Below are 21,648 nucleotides of genomic sequence, written 5' to 3' on the forward strand. Positions count from 1 at the left end.
CCAATTTTTTAAGAGCTGAGAAGCAGCGGAAAGAACGCAGACATATTCTGCACCCTTCTTCGATACTTACCTGAAGTTAGGCATGATCTTCCAGACAACATAAAACAAGGACTCGGGACTAAATGCAGTCTGGCTGCCTTGCCATAAAGCACATAATGTCTTTCTGAACTCTTCTACCAGAGACCTGGAATAGAGGAGGGGGGCAGCTTTAGCATTTTCCAAAGGCCACTATTTCAACACAGTCGACTCAGCTGTCTAAAACACATAATAAAAACTGTAAATTCTCAAGGGCTTAGAGCTAAGCCTGATAGCCATGCAAAAGCATTTCAAAGACCCATATAAACAGCAGTATTGTTGATAAAACTAATTTTTAATTATATAGTTATCTTTGAGCATGTTCAGGTACTATCATTTTGTTCACTGAATTTAAGGGAAACACGTAGGACAGTAAAGCAGTGGATTATTTACAAGCAAATCACTCGAGCACGTTCATTTTAAAAGCAACAGAACATCCCTGCCCCATCTCCTGCATGCTTGCTTCTTCACCTCACGGGCCTGTTCATCTCTGCCTCAGCGAGTGCACATGATCACAAGGCTGCTTCTGGGCTTAAACCACACAGTGACCCTTAGACCTAAATCTAGAAGAGACTTTCTCTTGTTGGTTTTGGTTTGCCTTGTTTTGGTGACAGGATCTCACCATGCACCGGGCTATCTTGGAACTCGCTGTATAGATCAGGCTGGCCTCAGATGCAAACTCCTTTGCTTCTGCTGGGTTAAAGACGTGCCCATGCCCACCATGTCCAGCCTGCAGGACTGCTTCTGTTTAGGTTTGTTCCATTTCTGACAGGAACTTCTATTACTCTATTCTTAACCCTCTAAACTAATCTGTTTTCCTCGCAGCGTACATCCCAGAGAGACTTCCAGCTCGCTCGCTCTCTCCTGATGTCTCCTGGACCTCTCCCCTGGCTCCATCCCCTACTTCCTCTTCTAACTCCTCCTCCCCTGGCTGGCAAGAAGTCCAGCCCTGGTCTCTCCCCTGCTCAGTGACTGGCTATAAGCTGCTTTATTGGCATATCAGGGAACAAACAACTGGGGAGCAGAGTTTATACAACACTGAGAAAGGAAATTCTCAGGACAAGGATGGCACCACATGTGGGCATTTATGAAGAGCTTTATAAAATCTACTTGTTAGCTTAAATAATATAAAAATCACCAAAGAGATTCATTTGCTTTTCAGGTCAAAGCCAGAAAGGAGAACTCCAGTAACTCACACATTGCTGTCCCCTTGGCTCCTGGTATGGTATGTCCGCCTTCCTGCTGTTTTTCCATTCCTTAACTCCACAGCAGGCAGTTCTTTGAAATAGCAGCAAAACTGCTCAATGTTACTGTTTTAAAATGAAATGAAGGAAATTATTTTTTAAAGAAAAGAATTTAAAAGACAGTAAAAAAAAAGTTCTACAAAATCTACACAACAATTTTTAAAATATGATCTTTTTCTTTTCTTTTCTTTTTTTTTTTTTTTTTTTTTTTTTTTTTTTTTTTTTTTTTGAGACAGGGTTTCTCTGTGTATCCCTGGCTGTCCTGGACTAGCTTTGTAGACCAGGCTGGCCTCGAACTCACAGCGATCCGCCTGCCTCTGCTTCCCTGAGTGCTGGGATTACAGGCGTGCATCACCACGCCCGGCTAAAATATGATCTTTCAATTAAACAGTATACAATGTAATTCTGTTTAAACCCTCAGTCTAAGAAATAACACAGATGTACATCTCTGAGGGGATTTCCCTTCCATGATAGGTTATCCTGCCCCTCTTCACCTCCCCTTTTCTCCCCATGCCTTCCCTCCAGATCTCCCCTTCTCTTGTCTTGAACTTCCTTTGTGGTAGCTGAGAATGACCTCAGACTTCTAATCCCCTTGCCTTACTTCCCAAGTGCTGAGGTTGCACACATGCAACCAGCACACCTCACACCAGGGCCTGATATGCACTTGGGGTGCTCCCTATCAACTGAGCTACGGCCCAGCTTTCACTTTAGGGTGCTTGTTTCCAGGTATTCAATAAAACAATTTCCTCAAATACAGCAAACCATGAAACCAATCGTATTAATTAGACATACTATGTAAGATTTAGAGGGACTTATAATACACACACACACACACACACACACACACACACACACACACACACGAACTAGATGTAACTAGAGTTCTTTGAGGAAGAAGAGGTGAGTGGAAAGGCAAAATTCTTAAGGCAGATTCAGTGTCACTTTGCTTTGTCGAGAGTGTGACTTGGGAAGATAACGGACTCCAGCCTTTGATGCCTCATTAAACTCTAAAAGTATTAAAATTTTCAAAACAACTGAGGTCACCTCTATGGGCCACTTTCTTATCATCTGTCTCCTATGCTGTAAAGTTCTCATGGCTATGATGGAGACTTAACTAGTGGCTAAAATAAGCTCTACACCAGGTCCCCTGTAGCCCAGGGCTCTACAGATGTAGCACTCGGCCAGGCACCTTTTATGTTTTCAATGAAGGTTTTGGTTTTTAAACTTATCTTTTCCTTCTCTAATTGAGGTCTGGCTATGTTGCCAAGCTGGGCTTGAGCTAGCCATCTTTCTGCCTTAGCTTCCTGAGTAACTGAGATTGGGATAAAATAGGAGAGAAACATGCACATGCCCTAAAATATTTATTATCCTACCTTTCACAGAGGTGTCCCAATCCCTCCTGAAGCCACTCAAGAAGCAAAGGGAAATAAAAGCTAAAATGATTCTCTAACAAAAAGTGCTTGAAGGAGTTTAGAGAAATTACATTACTTGTTCTTCCCTCCTACTCTGTGAGGTAGGAACCATTCTCTAAATTTTACTGATTGAGGGGGAAAAGCACAGGAACTAGAGTTAGAGGCAGAAAACAGGTGTGAGAACTGAATGATGTCGAACACTTAAACCTGACCGTAGCGTTCTGACCTGAGTGACTGAAGGATGGCATTCATGAAACACGTGTTGCCCAAGTTCCGAAGGCCTGTGGCACAAATGGCAGTCGTACTTCCCTGTAACATGGGAAAAGAGGCCGTCAGTGTTGCCAGGATGGCTAGCTGTTTCAAACAACTAAGCTAAGCCAAGGCCTCTGTCTGAAACCCTAACACCCAACTATCTGAAGTATTTCTTTCCCTTTTCTGCCCAGTGACTCTTCCAGACAAATGTTCTAGGCTATGTGAGGGCACAAATGTTTTAGTGTCTATTCTGGAGAAAATAAGCGTCAGTAAGTACCATGGATGCAAGCAAACAGGGAAATGCATTTTAAGTTAATATATTTACAAAATTCTACTAAAAATATACATTGAAAAATCACAAACATGTAAACCCCAACTTTTAACTGAAAAGCAGGCTCAACTGACATGTTTTCCTAGCACTGGCCATGAACCATAAAGTACTGCCTGAACATCTTAAAAGTCAGAGGCTTGGTTTTCTGATTAGTTCTATAAATGTCCCCGAGATATCTGAATACTACACCAGGAAGTAAACCCTCTAGTCCAATCCAAACCATCTCTGCCTATAATTCAGATCGCTAAGAGAGCACCTTAGCTATTTCTTCTAAAAATCCTTAAGACTTAAGGCGCATGTCCAGTGACAGCAAAGGCTTAAACGCAAGGCAAAAATACTGCTGAGTAATTAAAAAATATGTAGTGGCTTCCAAAATAAGTATGAACATATGGGGAAACAACATTAAAGAAGCCTTGAGGCAAAACCCAAAAAACTCCCAAGAGCTTAGACCAATATAATCCAGGGAAAGGAGAAAGGATAAACTAAAAGATAAACTCAAACTGCTCTCAGCGTCCAAGTCAGGGTCTAGCAGAGCTGCTTTATCAGACCATCAGATGACCAGTTAGGCCCACTTGTATTTGAAGTCCAGCATAGTTTTTATGTCAGCTTGACACAAAGTAAAAAGTCATCTCAGAAGAGGAAACCTCAATTAAGAAAATTCCTTCATTACACAAAGAAACCCTGTCTTGGAACAAAAAGAAAAGAAAATGCATTCATAAGATCAAGCCATAGGCAAACCTATAGGGCATTTTCCTAATTAGTAATTGATGAGGAAGGGCCCAGCCATTGTAGATGAGGCCACCCGATATGGTGGTCCTGGATTCCACACGCAGGCTGAGCAAACCATGGGAACAAGCAGTGAGCAGCGCCCTCATGGCCTCTGCATCAGCTCCTGCCTCCAGGTTCCGACCCTGCGTGAGCTCCTGTCCTGACTTCAGTGATGAGCTGTGATACAGAGGTATAAGCCAAACAAACCCTTTCCTCTCCAAGTTGCTTTGACCATGGTGTTTCATCAAAGCAATAATAACCCTAATGAAGGAAACAAGGATCTCTCAGAGAAAAAGCCACAGAAAGCGCCTAAGGAAGCACTGAGAGAGAACTGCTTGGACTGCATGTGCAGGGCCCACACCTTTAATCCCAGCCCTCAGAGGCAGAGGCAGACAGCTTGTTTTGTTTTGTTTTGTTTTAGTTCAAGGCCAGCCTGGTCTACATAGAAAGTTCCATGCTGGCCAGGACTATGTAGTAAGGCCCTGTCTCAAACAACAACAAAAACAAAACAAAAAACAGTAAATGGCTTGTAGGTGCTGCACACCTTTAATCCCAACATGGGGGAGGCAGGGGCAGACAGATCTCTGAGTTTGAAGCCAGCCTTGTCTACATAGAGAATTCTAGGATAGCCAAGGCTACATAGACCATCTCCCAAAGGCAGAGATGTGGGGTGGGAGTAATAATTTGCAAACATATTTGCAAAACACTTCAAATCAAGGCAAACATCAATAAAAGTTTTTAATAGGTAAGGGTACTTGTTAGAGCTGTGACAAGCAGTGATTAGATCTTAACTCTAACATAGGAATAAGTTTTAATTACTTACATTTACTTTTAATAACTTGCTGTTTAGTGATGAGTTTTCCAATAATTTTCTTTTTCTATGCCTGTCAGCTGCAAAAGCTGAGCTATTAAAATATAAACAGTTAAAAAGACATTAATGAATACATGCTACACAGCAGACCAAAGAATACACTCAAGCTGCTCTCTGTCAGCATCCACAGCACAGAGTCCTGCCTGGCTGCTTTATCAGGCCATCAAGTGACAGCCAAGCCCACTAGTACCTGAAGTGAACTGAGGCTTTACTGTACTGCTTGGAAATCCCCACTGCTCCTCCACAGCAGGGGAGAGCTAGATGTTTCTCCCAACAAAGCTACTCATAAGCTGTAGTCTATAAAATAAGCTTCAAAATCCAGAGGATCTATTCCTCATGACAAAAGGAAAACCCTGATTGTACACGACTGATATGAAACATAAGTCTCAAATAATATGCCACGTCTTTCTTAATGGGGAATCATGTCATATTTCACTTATTTGCCTTAGTGGACTAATAGGGTCTGAGGATATATTGGCAGTATATGCTGTATACTGAAAAGGACATTTCAAAATAAACCCCAACTACATTCAAAATCAATTAAATTTTTTCATAACAAAATATTTTCTTTAAAATTCAGAGTCACTCCCATTCTCTAAATATCTCTTTAAAGTTAGTATCAGGAGAGCTAATTTGAGGAAAATAAAAGTTACCATTGAACAGTATAGGCTTTAAATCTACCAATTCTTTTCTACCATTTAAAATCACCAAAGACATATTTTTCTTTTTCTTTCTTTCTTTCCTTTTTTTTTAGTTTTTTTCAAGACAGTACTGGGATTAAAGGCATGTGCCACCATGCCCAGCAACATTTTTCTTTCTTAGGTTTTTTTTTGTTGTTGTTTTTTGTTTTTTTAAACAGAGTTTCTCTGTGTAGCCTTGGCTGTCTTGGACTCACTTTGTAGACCAGGCTGGCCTTGAACTCACAGCAACCCATCTGCCTCTGCCTCCCGAATGCTGGGATTAAAGGCGCGTGCCACAAAGCTGGGTGACATATTTTTCTTTCCATAGCTTCCACATGAACTACAATGTCTTTGGGTCTAATGTCAGTTACTTCAAGCCACTTGTGACAAGATATGGAGACTAGCTCCAGCATTAAAAAATTCTTTCACCAGTTCTGAAAATGAGAAAGTCACATGAATAGTGTCCATATGCTTAGTGAACATGAGTAACACCTTTTGGGTTTAAACTACCTAAATAAAGCATCTGGTTTTTTAAAAATGTAAGTTATTCTATTTTATTCTGTTATTCTCAAAATAGCAGACGCCTCTAGACCAGCGCTTCTCAACCTGTGGTCGTGGCCTCTTTGGGAGTTGAACAACCTCTTCATGAGGGTTTCCTATCAGATATTTACACTACGATTCCGGAGCAAGAATCATCTCATGATTGGGGTCATCACAACATGAGGAACAGTGTTGAAGGGTCACAGCATTAAATAGGTAGAGAACCACTGCTCTAGACCCATACTATGAAATAGAATGGTCAGATGCCATTGTATGTAGCTATTTAAACTTTGACGCAATTAAAACTGAAAATCAGTTTCTCAGAGACCTAGAAGCTTTTCAGCGCCTCTGTCAGTCAGACATAGCCCCGTGCTGCTCATCTCCAATTCAAGAACTAAAAGCACTTTGGAGAGTAAGTAGCCAAAAGACGGCACAAGTATCTTGACTATTTTGGTTCTTCCCTTTCAGTTTTATAATCTATTCAGGCAATGAGATGTGCATTAAAAAGCTTAGTTGCCAAAGACACTATATAGTGTTGGAACAGTATGTTTCCTCTATGTCTATTATTTGTAAATATTCTTAATAGATTACACTTACAGCATCAAGAGTGCTCTAAATGGCATATTTTTATAATACTTTCATTACACCAACCAATTGCCAAAACAAATCAGATGGACTTGATAATGTGGGTGATCTATGATGAGCCATACAGATTTCACCTGAGGCAGCTGTCTCTCCAGGGCCATGCAGCGTCAAAGGCATTGTGATGTGGCTTCCTATTTGTCATTTCAGTTCTGGACCCAGGGAGTTTTATCTGAATAAGCAATCTGGCTATAGCAAGGAAAGTCTTCATATGAATTCTTCAGTTTCTTTAGGGTCACAAAACATCCATAGATTTCAAGGTCTATGTACCTTTCTACCCCCCGCCCCCAAAGGTTGAAGTCCTATGCTGTAGTTTCTTTGCAAAATACGCACGCAGACACCGGAACCTAACTTCTCTTAAGATAATACAGAAATCTGCATTTCTAAGCTCATCTTCAGTTCAGCAAAAACATTTCTAATGCCAAATGCTTCTTTAATTATCTTAATGTCCTTTTATGTGGCTTCCTTGCAACCACCAAATTTTTCCTTGTAAGTGAACTGAATGATTTAAAAACAGACTCTTGGACCTTGGATGTGGTTTACAGTAAGCACTGAGTAAAATACAGGCAGAGTTTAGATATCTAGCCCCAAGGCTTTGCTTATCAACATTTCAAACTGCATTCATATCATTACGGTTACAAAGCTCTCAAAAACAAAACAAAAAAACAATTGGTGACTCTGAGAGGCCCCTCCCCTTTCCAGGACCCACTACTCACTTTTCCAAGTTCTGTAAGTGTTCTCTCACTTTCTGTACCAGGCCCAGCTTGGTGTCATTGACCACAAAATCGTCACATCGATAACTGCAAAGAAAACACTAATCAGTGCTTATAAAAAGCTTGAGGAAAGTGCATCAGTGGAGCGCTGAGAGGCCTGGCTGCTGCCAGCAGTCACAGGCTCCACAGGCCACTGTGCTCTGCTGAGCTTAAAGAGGATTTAGATTCCACAACGGAATGGTTTTAAGAGCCTTTTCTTAAAGCCGCATAGGCAATGAACAACCGGGTCTTTTCACATTTTTATTTAAAAGCTCTTCAGTTCATCTGTTGAAAGCACAATAAGCTGCTATAGAAGCCACATGTTGTTAGAGGAGCATAACATGAGGAGGAAGCAAGGCCAAGGTGTACCCATCTCCTGCCGCATTATAAAGAAGAGACAAGGTGTGCCCATCTCCTGCACATCATAAAGAAGAGACAAGGTGTGCCCATCTCCTGCACATCATAAAGAAGAGACAAGGTGTGCCCATCTCCTGCACATCATAAAGAGACAAGGTGTGCCCATCTCCTGCACATCATAAAGAAGAGACAAGGTGTGCCCATCTCCTGCACATCATAAAGAGACAAGGTGTGCCCATCTCCTGCACATCATAAAGAGACAAGGTGTGCCCATCTCCTGCACATCATAAAGAAGAGACAAGGTGTACCCATCTCCTGCACATCATAAAGAAGAGACAAGGTGTACCCATCTCCTGCGCATCATAAAGAAGAGACAAGGTGTACCCATCTCCTGCACATCATAAAGAAGAGACAAGGTGTACCCATCTCCTGCGCATCATAAAGAAGAGACAAGGTGTGCCCATCTCCTGCGCATCATAAAGAAGAGACAAGGTGTACCCATCTCCTGCCACATCATAAAGAAGAGACAAGGTGTGCCCATCTCCTGCGCATCATAAAGAAGAGACAAGGTGTACCCATCTCCTGCACATCATAAAGAAGAGACAAGGTGTACCCATCTCCTGCCACATCATAAAGAAGAGACAAGGTGTGCCCATCTCCTGCACATCATAAAGAGACAAGGTGTGCCCATCTCCTGCACATCATAAAGAAGAGACAAGGTGTGCCCATCTCCTGCACATCATAAAGAAGAGACAAGGTGTACCCATCTCCTGCACATCATAAAGAAGAGACAAGGTGTACCCATCTCCTGCACATCATAAAGAAGAGACAAGGTGTACCCATCTCCTGCGCATCATAAAGAAGAGACAAGGTGTGCCCATCTCCTGCGCATCATAAAGAAGAGACAAGGTGTACCCATCTCCTGCCACATCATAAAGAAGAGACAAGGTGTGCCCATCTCCTGCGCATCATAAAGAAGAGACAAGGTGTGCCCATCTCCTGCACATCATAAAGAAGAGACAAGGTGTACCCATCTCCTGCCACATCATAAAGAAGAGACAAGGTGTGCCCATCTCCTGCACATCATAAAGAAGAGACAAGGTGTGCCCATCTCCTGCACATCATAAAGAAGAGACAAGGTGTACCCATCTCCTGCACATCATAAAGAAGAGACAAGGTGTACCCATCTCCTGCCGCATTATAAAGAAGAGACAAGGTGTGCCCATCTCCTGCACATCATAAAGAAGAGACAAGGTGTGCCCATCTCCTGCACATCATAAAGAAGAGACAAGGTGTGCCCACCTCCTGCACATCATAAAGAAGAGACAAGGTGTGCCCATCTCCTGCACATCATAAAGAAGAGACAAGGTGTACCCATCTCCTGCGCATCATAAAGAAGAGACAAGGTGTGCCCATCTCCTGCGCATCATAAAGAAGAGACAAGGTGTACCCATCTCCTGCCACATCATAAAGAAGAGACAAGGTGTGCCCATCTCCTGCACATCATAAAGAGACAAGGTGTGCCCATCTCCTGCACATCATAAAGAAGAGACAAGGTGTACCCATCTCCCTGGCCACATTAAGTCACACCTTACCATGACACTTCCCAATCCAAATTAATGGGGAGTTTGGGGGAGAGAAAAAAAAAAACTAAAGTGAAAAGTAGAGAAAAGGTAATTAAACTGTAGGGATATCAGCATTGAAAAACTAAAAACGCATGTTAAACATTTTATTACTAGATAGAAAATTCTGACAAGTTGGAAAGAACTTCCAATCCTAGGCTGTACCTTTCAGTACAACAATGAGGATTTGAGAAAAAAATGTTTACAATATTTTTTTTAAAAACTGCTAGTTTATGTGGTAGCAAGTGAGTAAGTGAACACAAGAAACTACACAGAATGAACGTTGGTTTGTTCATTAGCAATCAGGTTTTTTTTCCTTGAAAAAGGTCAGCTTTAACAAAAATTACTTATAGACTAAGGTTTTTTTTTATTTTGGGGTTTTTGGTTTTGTTTGTTTTTTGGGTTTTTGTTTGTTTTTTGGTTTTTGTTTGTTTGCTTGTTTTCGAGACAGGGTTTCTCTGTGTGGCCTTGACTGGCCTGAAACTCACCAGTCCCTTCCCTGCCTCTGTGCTGAGATTATAGGCCTGTGGCAACTGCACTGGCTTTTTGCTTTGTTTTTAATATGCAGCTTTGTATAAAACCACTTGTTTATTAAGCACCAAAAATAATGAAAATAACATTCTGAGTACACAAAAATTTGAAAGCATAGTGATTAGTAAAAAGTGGGTCATTTGTAGCAGATTCCAAAAGTATCTCATATATAAAATTAGTTGATAAAAATGAAAGTGATCAGAAAAATTTAAGAAAACAATTACACATAAAATTATGACATGATTTATTCAAAGCATTGAAAATTTAAGTGAACGTGTTTAGAGACTTTAGAGTGTCGCATATATGATCACTGAACAAATATGTCAATCAGGACTCTCTAAGACAATCTTCAAGTTCTCAGAGTTAACTCCAAGCAAACGTTCACAGCCCAGGATTACCATTCTTTCTAGAATCAAAATACCTATCAAAGAAGGTTTGATTAACCTACCTCTCAATATAAATATTAAGAGGTAATGCCACTTTATCTTTGAAAATCTGGGCTTCGGGTGCTTGGTACCTCAGTGAACATTAAGCATTCCCTGAAGAGCTAGTTACATTTTCATTTTATGTTTCTATAAATTAATGCATATATTTTGATAAACAGAACCCAAATGTTCAAACAACCACCTCAATTACCAGCATTCGCTAGGAGACTTAGTCTAAGAGCAACTTCGGACTACAAGATGTTACCACATGTGATCAGAAGTAACCCTCTACCTACTCTCTAAAGATGGTTGCTTTGTTTAAAGAAACAGGTTTCAAATTAAGTAACTGGTTTCCTTTTTTGTATGTTTGTTTTTGGAGACAAGGTTTCTCTGTGTAGCCTTGGCTGTCTTAGACTCCAGGCTAGCCTGGAACTCACAGCAATTCACCTGCCTCTGCTGGGATTAAAGGCCTGAACCACCACGCCCAGCTGCTTTGGGCTGCTTATGAAAGGGATTCAACCTAGGATATAAAATTACATTAAAGTAACATCTTTTGTTTTGTTTTTGGAGACAGGGTTTCTCTGTGCAGCCTTGGCTGTCCTAGACTCACTTTGTAGACCAGAATGGCCTCGAACTCAAAGAGATCCGCCTGCCTCTGGCTCCCAAGTGCCAGGCTCAAAGTAAAAGTTTATATACTGAAATATATAGGCGTCTTTGTAACTTTGTCCTGTTCTTGAGGCTCAAGTAGGTCAAGTTGCTTCCTCTCTCAATGAACCACTTTGCTTTCATTACTAAATTGTAGAGCTGTGCTAATGTGGCTAAACACCAACAGAGAACTGACTTTTACAAACATTAGAAACTTTCATTAATGTGTTTACTCCACAACTAACATAATGTCAAACCCTTCCCTATTAGTCACAGCTTTAGCATGTTGGGCTGTATTTTGCTTTTATCCTTAGAATGTGATAATATACAGGTCAGGTGCTTGCATCATTTCTAGCCTTACGCAGAACATCACCAATCCTATGTCAACACAGTCAAATGGCATTCCTACGAAACAATGGAGAAATGTAGTAGTTTATATCAGTATGTGCAAACAGCAACAGTTACAGGAAGACCTAATTATCATTGATAAGCAAACTGAAAATATTACCACTTAATAATCGTTTTTAATATGAAGACTCAGAATGGAGGTGCTATGAAGATTTGCTGTTAAATGTAAGACCCTAAGTTCACACCCAGCATCCACATAAAGATGGCATGATAGTATGCGCCTTTAATGCTCGTACCGGGAATGTAGAGGGTGGGCACAGGGACAAGAGAACGCCAACGGCATGCTAGTGCCAGCCTAGGTACAGCATGCTCCAGGTTCAAAAAAAAAAAAAAAAAGATCAAGAGTAACAGAGGAGGACTCCTAATACTGACCTCTGGCCTCCAAACTCACACAGGCAAGTCCAACGAGATATATGTGCATGCATGTATACACTAAACAAACAAAAGAATAGGGAAAAATTAATTTTCCAAAAAGAGAGTTTCCAAGCTGGGTGGGTGGTGCACTCAGGAGGCAGAGGCAGGGGATTGCTGTGAGTTCAAGGCTAGCCTGGTCTCTAAAGAGTGTCCAGGACAGCCAAGGCTACACAGAGAAACCCTGTCTCATGGGGAAAGGGGGGAGATGGGAGGTTCTGTGTGTACCTCTGGCTGTTCTGGTACTGGCTCTGTAGACCAGACTAGCCTTGACCTTAGAGATCTGCCTGCCTCTGCTTCCCAAGTGCCACAAAGCCTGGCCTACTTTTTTTTTTTTTCAGAATGAGAAGAAATTTTAACATTCAAATAAAGATATATTATTGAAATAGAAATCAAATAGAGAGTAAAGAAAAAATAAATACCTTGAGGAAGGTATATCACAAATTAAAGAATAGTAATTGCAACTTGCTATGGCAAAAAAAAATTAAAATGTTGTATAAAAAAATTTTGAGATGAAGCACACAAAATAAGGCAAATGTTTCAAAAGTTCATTTTAACATAAAAATTTGCCTTTTGGAAAAAACAATCAAAATTAATCACAACTAGGGATATCAGAAATTAGATGATTTTCAGGGGGCTTAGAGAACCAATTGGTTATCCAATGCCAAATGATCAGCTGTGAAATCATATACATACCAAGCCAGCTGTATTTATATATTTAGGAATACACACACACAAAACAACAACAACAATAATTTTTTAGAAAAGGTCAGCCAGGCCTGGTGGCACACACCTTTATTCCCGGTACTCAGGAGGCAGAAGCAGGGGGATTGCTGTGAGTTTGAGGGCAGCTTGGTCTACAAAGTGAGTCAAAGTCAGTCAAGGCTACAGAGAGAAACCCTGTCTCCAAAACCAAAACCAAAACCAACAAGCCATAAATTTGAAAGAGAACAAAGGGGCTACATACATGGAGAGGTTGGATGAAGGAAAGGGAAGTGAGGGAATGAAAGGAATATACTTTCAAAAATAAAGCTATTACGTAAAACAGTAAGAGATAACGAAGCTGGGTGTAGTGTGTATCTTTAACCCCAGCACAGGGAGGCAACAGCAGGCAGATTGATCCCAGCCTGGTTGACATAGAGAATTCCCAGACAGACAGGGCAACACAGTCAAACAAACATAGAAATAAATATTAAAAAGATGAGAGATGCTGCCCAACTGAAACTTCATGTGTGCTGCGTCTGAGATGATGTGCAGTTTGACTAAGAAATGCCTCAGTATCTCAGAAGCCTGCTGACTTTCTAATGAGAGACGAGAGGGAAGGGATGCGCTAAGAGGAGGGGGGAGGGAATGAGAGAGGGAAGGGATCCGCTAAGAGGAGGGGGGAGGGAATGAGGGAGGGAAGGGATCCGCTAAGAGGAGGGGGGAGGGAATGAGGGAGGGAAGGGATCCGCTAAGAGGAGGGGGAGGGAATGAGAGAGGGAAGGGATCCGCTAAGAGGAGGGGGGAGGGAATGAGGGAGGGAAGGGATCCGCTAAGAGGAGGGGGGAGGGAATGAGGGAGGGAAGGGATCCGCTAAGAGGAGGGGGGAGGGAATGAGGGAGGGAAGGGATCCGCTAAGAGGAGGGGGGAGGGAATGAGGGAGGGAAGGGATCCGCTAAGAGGAGGGGGAGGGAATGAGGGAGAGGGAGGGGGCACAGTCAGAACATAGATAAATAAACAGTCATTAAACTCACTATCTCTTGCCATGTTCATTTATAATAGCTTTTTAAAAATTATGCTCCTACCATTTCCCACATTTCCCTTTCCTCCCTCCAACCCCTCCCATTGCAGCTCTTCTTCTGACCTAAATTTATGGCCTTTTTTTTACTTTAATTGCTGGTGTGTGTGTGTGTGTGTGTGTGTGTGTGTGTGTGTGTGTACACACACACACACTAGAATTGAACAAAACAAACTGAAGGAAAAGAGCCCAAGAGAATGCACACACAAAAGAGACCCACTGATTCCAATACTCAGGAATCCCATAATGACACTAAACTGGAAGCCATAATATATATGCAAAGGATCTGTAAGGTGTGTGTGTGAGACAGATAATATATATGTGTGTGTGTGTATATGTATATGTATATACACACACACACACACACACATGCACATGTGTGTGTATGTGTGTGTGTTCCTAAGTATATAAATACAACTGGCTCGGTATGTATATGATCTCATAGCTGAAAACACACACAAACAACAACAACAAAAGAAAAAAGGCCAGCCGGGAAGTACAAGCCTTTAATCCCAACACTCTAAAAGGCAAAAGCAGGTGGATCTCTGTGAGTTCAAGGCCAGCCCAGTCTACAAAGTGAGTCCAGGATAGCCAAGGCTACACAGAGAAACCCTGTCTCAAAAAACAAAACAAAAACCAAGAGTTGTTTGTTTTCCTAGTGAGACTCCTGTGGAGGAAACTAAATTTTCATTTCAGGTGCTCATGAGTTGGCGAAGGCTTCTGCGTCAGGGAAGGGAGCATGTGTCCACTGCTCCTTTCAGCTCTGGGCCCATCCGCTGCAGACCTGTGTGGATCCCGGGCACACTGCCTGTGTTTCTGGTCGTTTATTTGTTGTAGACACACAGTTGATTGAGAGGGCCTTGGTGTCCTCCATACTTTCTGGCTCTTAAGCTTTCTGCCTTTTCTTAAGCAGGGTTCTGAGCCCTAAGGGGAGGGATTTGATGAAAACATCCCTTTTAGGGCTGAGTGTTACATAGTCTCTCACTCTGCATAACTGTCTGTCTATGAGGCGCTCTCTGTGCATTCCCATCTGCTGCAGGAGGATGCTCCTCTGATCTATAAGTATAGCAGAATGGCATTTTCTTGCTACTTTTTTCATACATTTAACAGTTGTACTTAGTATCTGGTTTTACCTGAAGTCCCCGGGCTATCTAGTTTTGGGTTCTTGGTCACCCAAGCAATGTCGGGTATGGGTTCCATCTCCTGAATGGGCCTTCAGTCAAATCAGACACTGGTTGCTTTCTTCCACAAGCTTTGTGCCACCATTGCACTAGCCATGTCTGGCAGACAGTACACCATTATGGCTCAAAGGGTGTATGGCTGGGTTGATGTTTACATCAACTTCTCCATTCTCAATGAGTTGTGTAGGTGTTGTCTTCAGCAATGGGGCTTTGCATTCAGTTTCTGGAGAGCCGCCTGTAGTCTTGGCAACAGCCAAGGGACCCCTCCATTTTGACCACAACTGAATTAGATCTGGGTATGCTTCATCTGATAACAAGAGATAGCCAGTTGGGACTCTGTCTCATTGCTGGACAATTTCATTAGATTGCATCCATCCATCTATCTATCTATCTATCTATATGGTTCTCCTATATTGTTTCCATTTTGCCCCTCAACAGCTCTTGTTTTAGGCATCTCTCCCCACATTCTCTCCCTCATCTCCCTCTCCCCTCCCACTCCTTACTTTATCCTCCTGTTCTAGCCCTCGCCTCATCCATCCATAACTCTCTATTCTATCTCCCTTTCTCAGGGAGATCTATCTGTCCCCCCAGTCCCTTATACCTCAACTCTGTGGTTCTATGGATTGTAGCTTGGTTATCATTGACTAAACAGCTACAAGCCCTAGTACTTGAAACAAAGTCCAGCTGAAAAGATACCTTAGAAAGCTCTCCTGGCTCCTTTGTGACTTGCACTGAGACACTGTGAATAGGTGAAAGTGTGCAAAATTCTGATAGTCTTTGCTGTGCAAGAAAATCTAGAATTCACTATCTCTTCACACTCACAGAAGGCACTGACTATGTACATCACTGGACCAACTGTTAAGCTTATTATTTATACTTATGTGAACTTTCATTTAGTGGTATGAGCTCCACTTACAGCAGACTACTTTCCAGGTAAGGAGAAAGGCTCATTTATTTAGTAGAAAGGGAGAAAAACCAAAATAAAAAGCAAAACAAGAACAATTAGGTAAATTGAAAATTAAAAAGAAAAAATAATATTTACAAAGCATATTTGGGGGAGCTGGAGAGACAGCTCTTCCAGACACAAACTCAATTCCCAGCACCCACAATGGGTTGGCTCAGAAGCCACCTGTAACTCCAGCTCCAGGGGAATCCAACGCCCTCTTCTGGCTTCCACATGCATGTGGCACACACTCAAACAGATACATTCATATGTGTATGAATTTAAAATAACAATACTCTACTAGCATAGCTGTCCTCTGAGTGGCTCCACCAGTAGCTGATAGGAATACACGCAGAGACCCACAACAAAACCCTGGGAGGAGCCCAGGGATCTATGGAAGGGGGGGGGGTGGAGAAGACAGAAACACTCAGAAGGGACAGGAGCTCCACAAGATCAACAGAACCAACTGACTAGGGCCTGGGTGCCTGTGGAGCCTGAAGGTCTAACCAACGACCAGGCATGGACTGGACCGAGGCCCCCTACACGGCTGTAACTGACGGGCAGCTCCGTCCTCGGGTGGGTCCCCTAGTAAGGGGAATGTGGGCTGACTCTGACATGGACTCTGCTGCCTGCTTTCCAATCACTTTCCCCTGGCAGGGCTGCCTGGCCAGGCCACAGGACAGTGGGCAGAGGGGGAACTCCCCTTCTCTGAGGAGTAGGGGAGGGGTCATAGGGGAAGCAGGGAGGAGGGGGGCCAACATTTGGAGAGGCTGGATAAGGAAATGGGTAGGAAAGACTGCTATCTCTGTGCCTCACCCAGGAGACAAGCAAGCATCTTCACCATGTACTCATCTCAAGCCTTAACTCCTTGCACTACACTAAGTAGTTCAGGGAGGAGCGATCATTCCGTGGTAGAGTGCTTCTCAGCATTTGGATTCAATCCTTAGCCATAAAGAAAAAAATAAACCTCAGCAGTTTCAAACTTCACCTAATCAATAGTTAATAAAATCCTAGTTAAACATACAGTATGTATTACATGCATATTGCCATAAAAATGTGTCTGAATGATCTTACTGTCATATACTGAAAAACAAGTATCAAGTGTCAGGTAGATTTTCATAAAAGGCACAGTTATTTACACTGCTATAGACTTGAGGCAGGATGATGCTGAAGCTTGCTTTTCCACATTTGCTTTGCCCTAGTAAACAACATACAATAGTTTTTTTAAACTGCATCCATTCTTGTTGCTTTATTTGGCTTGATTTCATGTGTTTAATGATCTCTCGCCATTTGTCTTTTTCTTATTCAAATGTATGCAGTATTACCGTCTTGCAGAGTTTGTTTTTCACAAAACCTTGATAATGTGAGTCCATTTCACAAACTATGTAGATATGCACTGCAAAAAGCTTAGGAGGAAAATAGTCAGGGCGGCACAGCACAGAGAAGCTACTTCAGGAGCCCTGCAGCTCCACACAGACATCAGACCTACAGACCATGGCCCTTCACTATATGCCAAAGCTGTTATTTTTTTCCCAAAACAACATGTTTTAATAAAAGTTCTATTTTTCCCATACTGTCAAACACATTCATTACTTTGAAGACCCAGCCAAAAAGCAAAATTTCTAGTACATAATACATTCTCACTGAAAATTGGAGCAAAAGCAACATACACGCTGGGCACACATTTTGGGGTATAGTCCCTTAAATACATTCATTTCTAACTATAATTAATGGTTTACTAATTCTGTTGAATATGTTTTCATTTCTTTGATTATCCCAATTTTCTTTTTTTTTTTTTTTAAGATTTATTTATTATTATGTATTCAGTGTTCTGCCTGCATGTACACCTGCAGGCCAGAAGAGGGCATCAGATCACATTGTAGATGGTTGTGAGCCACCATGTGGTTGCTGGGAATTGAACTCAGGACCTTTGGAAGAGCAGGCGGCGCTTTTAACCACTGAGCCATCTCTCCAGCCCCCGATTATCCCAATTTTCAAATGATTATTGCTAAGACAAAGAAAGCTATCTGTTTTCATAAATCAGCTTTCCTAAATTTTCTATTAATATAGTTGGCTGGAGCTGGGCATGGTAGTGCATGTCTTTAATCCCAGTACTCAGGAGGCAGAGGCAGGCAGATCGCTGTTAGTTCGAGGCCAGCCTGGGCTACAAAGCGAGTCCGGGATAGCCAAGGCCACACAGGGAAACCATGTCTTGAAAGATAAAAAACAAAAAACAAAAAGCAAAAACCAACCAAAATAAATAAACACACACACACACACACACACACACACACACACACAGTTGTACATAGTTGGCTGTTTTCTACTAGAGCCTCCAGGATTGTCTGGACATTTCATAACTTGAAAATACAAAAGGTTTTCTTTTCAAAACTCATATTCATAAAAACACGACTAACTATTTCATTTACTATTTTATCACCATGGTTGCAGCTGACAGGTAATGTTTAATAACAACAGAGCTGTGCATGGTAGCAGGAAGTGCCTCTGTACTAATGTAAGTCTTAGTATCTCATCGTCTACAGGACGGTACTTCTCGTGTTGTGTGAAAGCACTGTTTAACAACTTCTTTTTTATGTCATTTTTAATAATTTTATTAAAAATGAGGATTGGTTTTCAATACTTATAAAATTTTAAGATAAAATAATATGAGGCTTCTTTTGATACAGAATGTTGGCTAACTGTAAGTGAAATTAACTTTATTTACTAAATATAACTGTTAAAATATCCTTTTTAAAAAGATTTATTTATTTATCAGGTATAACTGTTCTGTCTGCATGTATGCTTACATGCACAGAAGCGGCACCAGATTTCATTATAGATGGTTATGAGCCACCATGTGGTTGCTGAGAATTGAACTCAGGACCTCTGGAAGTGGGGGCTGGGGGTGGGTGGTGGTGATCATACTGTTAAAAACAATATAGCAAAGCCGGGCGTGGTGGTGCACGCCTGTAATCCCAGCACTCGGGAGGCAGAGGCAGGTGGATCGCTGTGAGTTTGAGGCCAGCCTGGTCTACCAAGCGAGTCCAGGATGGCCAAGGCTACACAGAGAAACCCTGTCTCAAAAAACTAAAAAAACAAAAAAAACAAAAAACAAAAGCAGGCCAGGTGTAATAAAAATACAAAATAAACTGAAATACAAGCACATCTTAGACATAAATTAGTTCCTATTTCCCAATAGAGTTTGAGAATAAGACCGTCTAGTACTTTTAATATTCCTTTCTTAATTCTTCATTTCTACACTCAGCTACTGTTCATGAGGTTGCCGTTGACTAAGTCAGATATCAGTGAATCATGTTCGTATGTCCAAGACAGCCAAGCTGAGGAAGGCTTCCTTCACAGCTGGGTATGGTAGCTCACAGCTATAAGCCCAGCATGTGGGAGACTAAATCCTGGGCTCCTATAGAGTAAGGCCAAGGCTAGCCTGAATATTTTTAGCAAAATCTCATCTCCAATTTAAAAATCAAGTAAAAAAGGACTGGGGTACAATTCAGTAGAGTTTGCTAAGCATGCCAGGTCCTTACTACTACGAGTAGGATCGGAAGAAGAGCTGAAGTCAAAATGGTTAATAATCAAATATACAACTATTTTTACCTTCTAATCCTATCAAGCAGTCTAGCCATGGTAAATTCCTAACTACACTGGGAAATGATACAACACCTCTACACAGAGAAATCTGTTTGTCTGTAACAGTTAAGGTACGGGGAAAACACTAATTTCAAGCAAGGCTTCATGAGCTCACAGCAGTCACAGCTACTCTGGGGTGTTTCTATGGCAGGGTGGGTCCTTGGCATTCTGCTCTCAGGCCCACGGATGCAGCATTAATGTGACCCCTGCAGCTGCAGCCTCCTTCCTGCATTTCAGAAGCTCTGGGTATCCACACACTTGCAGCTCTGTTTAACATCACACAAAAGACTGGCAATTGGCCAAGAAGCTTCTGCCACTCCGGGGTATATTCTACCCAAGGTTCAAGATTTTCTAAATTAATTCAGCCATGAAATGATGTCTACTACCTTAGTATACTATAACAATGTAAAATAAATTAAATTCTAATGTCTAGTTAACAAAAATGCAAAGCCACTAAAATATATGTTATAGATGTTCTTATAGAGCCCTATGAAACTAATTTCACTCCATTAAGATGATCCTTAAAATTTCCTCAAAGATTTACCATTTCCTCAGAATTTTACCAATAGCAAGAAAACCAACAGAACGCCTGCTCCACTGTACAGACCTAACTGCACTTACAAAGCTTCCTTTGAGCATCTCCTGCACACTGCTAACTGAAGTCAGGGATGGATGCTGTCAGCACCTGCGCCACACAGGCTGGCAGGATGATCTATGACTACGAAGGGGATAAAGACACTCAAGATTTACCTGAGTTTTTGCTGTCTCTAAAGCAAACATGGTTATACACACAGAACATAGAATTCTATAAACCAAGAAACTGCACCATAATATGTGAGTGGAGGTAGAGGCTTATATAAGGCCAGGGTTCAAGCAATAGCAGCAACTGGCTAATGCTTAGCTGTGACAAAAAGGAGTACCTTAACAATAGCAGGCAACAATAAGTGAACATGCCCTGTGTGTGAAAATCTCAGAAAATACTAAATCATCTTTGTTTTTTGTTTGTTTGTTTTCTTGTTGTTGTTTTTCGAGACAGGGTTTCTCTGCTTAGCCTTGGCTGTCCTGGACTCACTTTGTAGACCAGGCTGGCCTCAAACTCACAGAGATCTGCCTGCCTCTGCCTCCCGAGTGCTGGGACTAAAGGCGTGCGCCACCACGCCCAGCTAGAAAATACTAATTTTTACTGAAATCTTTACCTACCTTTAAGCTTCTATCTCTTACAGGTCTGATCATTGAAAGAGTAATTGTCTGAATGACTTAAAACTAACAGACTTATTCAATAATCAAATTTTAACTATGCTAAACCTGTTAAACATTAAAAGACCTGAAAAAGCACTGGTCTAACTTTCTTTCCTTTGCTGGGTATCTTCCTACAGGTAGCTACAGACAATGTGGGAAAGGCCCAGCATGCTCTTCATCACAAAGTGTGGGTCTTGGGGATACAGGTGTAGTGACACATGCCCGGCACTCAGGAGATGAGGTAGGAGCCAGCCTGGGCTACACAGCAAATCCTATCTCAAACCCCTACCAAGGGCAAGTCAACACACAGGGATGTTTGGGCTTTAAATGCCCATTTCTGCTCAGCACATGTAAAATTCGAGGACTAGTTAGCAAATACATAATAAATAACTCTTGAAAGGGTCTTCTCAATGGCCCCCTCAATGTCACAACCCTTAGAATCAAAAGTAAAACAACTATTATTTGTCATAATTTATGATCAGGGAAAGAAATTTCCTTCACACAGCAGTTAAAACTGTAAACTCCTCTGCATATACCACATGGGTAACAAATGGTTGAACACTGCTTGTGGCCTGAATAAGCCATTCCTAAGTAGTAACAAAAATAGACAAGACCTTACCCCTAGTTACCTGAAATGGACATGGACATTACATTACAAGGAGCCAGCAAGGCTTCCAACCTATACTATTTTGGACATAGGATCTAGCCTTGTGGCCCAGGCTGACCTCTAACTCAGAATCTTGCTTGGCCTGCAGAGTGCTAGGAATACTGGCATACAGCACCTGGCATAACTATCTCCAAACTGCTCTTAAAGTGTAAGGTACTTTATGGGGGGAAAAGCCTGAAATACTGAGTTGGTAACACTAAATTTTTGGCATTTACCTCTCAGGATGT

At 41.7% G+C, this 21,648-nt stretch overlaps 1 protein-coding gene across 2 annotated transcripts in view; it reads right to left on the reverse strand.

Annotated features, from left to right (window-relative positions):
- The window catches only part of USP3 (ubiquitin specific peptidase 3), a 78,160-nt gene that overhangs the window by 26,519 nt on the left and 29,993 nt on the right, over positions 1–21,648 (reverse strand). For both annotated transcript variants that reach the window (XM_084781192.1, XM_084781193.1), the window contains 5 exons: positions 7,532–7,615; positions 4,906–4,987; positions 2,958–3,040; positions 1,272–1,385; positions 71–184 (listed from right to left, as the gene is read on the reverse strand). In XM_084781192.1, the coding sequence (XP_084637318.1) occupies positions 71–184; positions 1,272–1,385; positions 2,958–3,040; positions 4,906–4,987; positions 7,532–7,615 (477 nt within the window). The remainder of the gene's footprint in view (positions 1–70; positions 185–1,271; positions 1,386–2,957; positions 3,041–4,905; positions 4,988–7,531; positions 7,616–21,648) is intronic.

Source organism: Acomys minous (genome assembly GCF_964271855.1).
Source record: "Acomys minous genome assembly, chromosome: 5".
Classification (NCBI taxonomy): domain Eukaryota; kingdom Metazoa; phylum Chordata; class Mammalia; order Rodentia; family Muridae; genus Acomys; species Acomys minous.